At 37.8% G+C, this 5,517-nt stretch overlaps 1 protein-coding gene across 1 annotated transcript; it reads right to left on the bottom strand.

Moving 5' to 3' along the window:
* Positions 1 to 430: 430 nt before the first annotated feature.
* Positions 431 to 3,001, bottom strand: LOC131876735 (uncharacterized). Its single transcript, XM_059222200.1, has one exon. The coding sequence runs from the start codon at positions 2,999 to 3,001 to the stop codon at positions 431 to 433; it is 2,571 nt and encodes an 856-aa protein (XP_059078183.1).
* Positions 3,002 to 5,517: the final 2,516 nt, after the last annotated feature.

Raw genomic sequence — 5,517 nt, 5'->3', positions numbered from 1 at the left:
AAAACTTCAAACTGTTATGATCAGTTTTAACTATAAACTTCCCACATATCAGGTATTGTCTGAACTTCTCTAATGCATGCATAATAGCTAGCATTTCTTTATCATAAACTGAATAGGTTCTTTCTGTGTCTCTAAGTTTCCTGCTTTCAAAGGCTATGGGATGTTTCTTTTGCATTAAGACGGCTCCAATGCCTTCTCCTGAGGCATCACAATAAAGCTCAAAAGGTGCTGAAAAGTCCGGAATTGCTAAAACCGGGCAAGTACTCATTACCTCTTTAAGTTTTTCAAATGCGGATTGGGCTTCATCTGACCATAAGAATGCTCCCTTCTTAGTTAAATTGGTTAAAGGAGAAGTTAGCTTTGAAAATCCTTTAACAAATCTTCTATAGTAACTGCATAAACCTAGGAAACCTCTGAGATGAGTGAGGGTTCAGGGCCTTGGCCAATTTTTGATGGCTTCAATTTTTTCTTCATCCACCTTAACTCCATGGGTGCTGATCTTATGACCAAGATACAAAATTTCTTCCATCCCAAACTCACATTTTGACATTTTGGCAAAAAGAGAATGTTGTTCAAGTAGGCCCAATATTTCATCTATGTGCCTCAAGTGTGCTTCCCAAGTTTTGCTGTAAATCAATATATCGTCAAAAAATACTAACAAGAACTTCCTCAACTGTCCCCTGAAGATGTGATTCATGCATGACTGGAAGGTGGCAGGGGCATTTGTAAGGCCAAATGGAAGGACCAAAAACTCAAAGTGGCCATAGTGGCATCGAAAAGCTGTTTTGGGAACATCTTCCTTCCTCACTCTTATCTGATGGTATCCCGATCTCAAATCTATTTTTGAAAAGTATACTGCTCCATGTAATTCATCTATAAGTTCGTCCACCCTAGGGATAGGGTATCGGTTCTTTATAGTCTTCTTATTGAGTGCTCTATAATCAATGCACATCCGCATGGTCCCATTCTTCTTTTTCACCAATACAACAGAGGAGGCGAAAGGACTGGAGCTAGGTTGAATGTGCCCCATTTCTAGAAGCTCTTTGATAGCTTTCTCAATTTCTTCCTTATAGCCCCTTGGATGGTGATAAGGGGTGGTGATTACTGGTTTTACACCTTCTTCAAGTTCAATAGTGTGTTCAAATCCTCTCTTGGGTGGCAGTCCTTTTGGGATATCCTCAAACACTTTTTTATGTTTTTTAATAATGGGTTTAATATCAACATGAATGGCTTCCCCTTGGTTTGAATTTTTGTCTAGTACCATGCATTGGGCAGCCCACTCTCCTTGGCTACGTCTAAAAATCCTTTCCATCTTTTTGGAAGTTACCATTCTGGTTGTGCCATCATGCAACCCTTGGATTAATACTTCCTGTCCATTTTGAGTGAAACATAACTCCAATTTGGGGTGATCGAGGTAGAATCTTCCCAAGGAATGTATCCATGGAATTCCTAGGATTACATCTGAATCCCCTAACTCTACCACATAAAAATCTTCTTTGGTAGGGTGTTTCCCTAATGTTATGTTTAATTGAGGGATTTTTTTGTTACATGAGGAAGTGGATCCGTCTGCAAGAGCTACTTGGAAACCCTTAAACTCTTGTGTTGTCAGCTTCAATCTTTTTACCAAACTTTTATCAATAAAGTTGTGGGTAGCCCCGCTATCCAGGAGCGCAATTACTCTTTTCCCTTTGATCATACTTTTGATTCTGAATGGATGGTGTTTTGAAGCTACGGAAATTGCGGCTAATGATACTTGCACATCTTCAGTAATTTTTCCTCTTTTGCTTGGGGGTTCATTGAGTTCTTCTTCCTCATCACTAGATAAGGCTTCCAAGTTGTGGGCTTGGCTCTTCCTCCCACATATGTGACCCGGTTGCCACTTTTCTTTGCACTTAAAGCATAGCCATTTTTTCTTAAGCATATCTATTTCATTTCCTTCTTTGCAACTGTGACCATATTCCCATTTCTCATGACAATGGTAACATACGTTCTTTCTTTTACTCTCTTCCCTTTCTTTAAAGGTGTTTCCCTTCCTAGGCCATTCTTTAGTATGTGTATTTTTAGTGAATGTTTTGGAGGGTTTCTCCCAAGTTGAAGTGTCTTCTAGGCCCAATGCTTTATCTATGGCATCGTCTAGAGTAGGAGGTTTTAATGCTCTCATCAATCCTTTAATGGAGTCTTTGAGTCCCTCCACAAAAAGATAGGTGAGCCTGTCCTCATCCACTCCTGAGACCCTTATGGAAATTTTTTGAAATTCAGTGATGTATTCCTCCACTGTTCCCCTTTGTCTTAAGAGGGTTAATTCTTTGAAATCTTTTTGTGGGTGTTTCCTCTCAAATCTCTTAATGAGTTTCTGAGTGAACTCGTCATATGTAGTTATACCATCATGACCTTGTGTGAGGGTGCCATGATACCACCACTCATGGGCTAAACCTTCTAGGTGTAAAATGGCAAATTGAACTGCATCATTTTCTGTCATGGGGTTGAGATTTAAGTATGTATTAAGTTTTTGTATCCATGCTTGGGCTGATATTTTTCCGGAGCCATCAAAGTTAGGTATTGATAGTTTATTTACTTTGTGTTTTAGATCCCTGCTAAATGGTTTTCTCCTAGGGGTCTCATTTTTCTTTGCTTCACAAAACTCCCTAAAAGATACAATCTCTCTTACTTCTGGCCCTAATTTAGCATAGGCCATGGCTATTTCTTCTGTATTATTCATGGAGGAGTTATTTGTTTCTTCCCTATTATTTCCCTCTCTAGGTAGGAAATTGGGTTTTTGTATTCTGCAGCTGGAAGATGTATTATGAGTGTTTTCAGAATGATTAGAATTTTCTTCTCTGCCATTGGAATGATTTCTAAGAGTGTTCATGGTAGTATTCATATCTTGTAAGGCTTGAAGAAAAGCCTGACTTGTTTTTTCATTTTGCTCCATTAGAGCTTGAGTTTTTCTATCATTGTTTTCCATGAATGTTCTAAGTTCATTTTCCAATGGTTCACCCATGTGGTTACTACTTCCTCTGGTTCTCCTTTGATAAGTTTGCATTAACAACCCTTAACAGGATGGCAGAATCAGGCTCTGATACCAATTGTAATGTCCCAACTTCGCAAATCTAAGAAAACACGTAAACAATGATTTTTTAATGATTGATTAACTCATCTAGGGTATAATTCATCTAAAATTCATTTGAGTTTATTAGATATCAATAAGTCAACTACATGTTTAATTCCTAGTGGAATAAAGGGATAAGCTACCTTAGGATGCCCGTAGCGCTTATCAGGCCCAAGGACGGTACATACCCCCTTGGCCCTCCTGCTAGAAGCCCTTTTGTCAACTGCAGTGGGTGGGCTACCTGACAGAGGCCTAGTTCCTGGCTTATCAGGCCCAAGGACGGTACATACCCCCTTGGCCCTCCTGCTAGAAGCCCTTTTGTCAATTGCAGTGGGTGGGCTACCTGACAGAGGCCTAGTTCCTGCTATCCCTGTTGCCTAATTCCTCATCTACCCCACTAGTTTTAAATATGTAATTGCTTTATTCATATTATTCATAATTTAAAGGTAATGCATATTATATCGATTAACCCTTAATTACATAATGATGTTGTTTCCTTAGTCAGGAGTTGTGGTTTATTGATTAGTTCATTTATTAAGCTATTTAATAACTTGTTCATCCATGATGATTCACACACACACACACACACACACACACACATTTATATATATATATATATATATATATATATATATTTGTTATTTTATATTAACTATATTATTTATCTACCTTTAATATAACATACAATGTATTTAATGAAAACCCTTATACTATTATTTCACATTAACATTTTATATATTATCTATCGAAATTACTATTTTTAAAAATTACTTTTACTATGAAATATACTTAATGGATATCGGACTTACCTGTTTCCTGCGCGCAGTCCTTTCTACCCGAAATGCCCTCGTCCCTGTGTCTGCCTGCATTTCTTTCTCCGCCTTTTTTCTTCCTTCCGTTCCTATACTTCTCTCTTTCTTACCCCCGTTTTCCGCCCTGCATTAGCCTTTTAATACCCTTCGCGTGGACCCCTCCAAGAGTCGCGACCCCTAAGGGTGAGGTGGCATTTTCGGGGAGTCACCCTGGTTCTTCCGCAACCCATTTTGGCGTCTTAAAACGACGCGTCGTTGTCTGTTTTATCCCTGCGTTGTTTGCCATGCTAGTTGCCCCTACCCGATAGTTTAAGGTTTTATCGATTTGTAATGTGTCTTGATTTTTTAATAAACATCCTTTTTAAATATGTTAATATCGCATTTGATAAATATGTTAAACATCCTTTTTAAATATGTGTTTATCGCATGGTGATAAATATTAGTCTTGTGTATTTATTTTATAGCATCCATTGTATATAATAAAAAATTATGTATTAATAATTATATATTTTTAATAATATTTTATAGTAACGTTACTTTTAAAAACTAGAACGTAATTATTAAATAATGAATCATTTATTATAAATGGAAGGTATAAATGATTACAAAATGTGGGGTCATGAGTATATCAAGTGGGTATAAATGATTACTGAAGCAAGCTGTTACTCAGATGGTTGAGTATATCAATGCCATCCATAATCCAAACTCCAAACCATTGTCACAGATACCGGTATCACTCGACCCTAAATCTCTGGCCAACCAAAAAATGTTAGACGAGGTTCAATGGAACATAGTAGTTACATAAATGCTCAATAAATGGTTGGACCTTATAATGCAACAGGGATCAAATTATATCGTTAATCTGGTTAAAGTTTATAAAGATGTTGAAACTATGAGTAAGGAACTAGAACTGGAAACAGTGGCTTGGGAGAAAGAAAGGATCAAATGGGTAGCAATCCTTGCACAAATGAATGATATACCAAAATATGGGGTGATGAAGTTCTTGGATGAAAAAACGGTAGAGAATCTAGATAACAATGTATTGTATGTGTCAAGGAAGAATGTGGAGTGGCGCAACTCGATCATCGAGCAAGGTCACAAAGAATCCACCAAATTGCTTAGAGGATTGACAGACTTGATCGATACAATACAGAAGGATCTCAAGTGCATTGACATCTAGCTCATGAAGGATGGTGCCAAGACAATTGGGGAAGGTGTGGACATGACTAAGATCTTTGAGGAAATAATTCAATTCATTCAGATGATGAAATCCTTGACCACAAATGACTTCTCAAAGGTGGAAAGGATCAAATCAATGCTCATAGTCTATTCTGACCATTTGGAGGTACACAAGGAAAAAGTAGCACAAGTAAACATGGACAAAGAGGTGTGGAAGTAGAGAATCCAGCATATTGGTGTTCCTTATTTTTAGGTCATCTTGAACTTCTTGGTGGTGCACTTGGAATGGCGTGGTTCTGCAGCAAAGCAGGACATATCTACAGTCTCTTCTACCGCAGTGGAAGCATAGTTAATCCAAAGATGAGGTGTCAGCCTCATAGTGGCTATTGATTTAGTTCTCTTTCCTATTGTTATAAA

The sequence above is a fragment of the Cryptomeria japonica genome, chromosome 6, assembly GCF_030272615.1.
Source record: "Cryptomeria japonica chromosome 6, Sugi_1.0, whole genome shotgun sequence".
Lineage (NCBI taxonomy): Eukaryota > Viridiplantae > Streptophyta > Pinopsida > Cupressales > Cupressaceae > Cryptomeria > Cryptomeria japonica.
The sequence above is the reverse complement of the archived record's forward strand: the minus strand, read 5'-3'. Positions and strand labels throughout refer to the sequence as shown.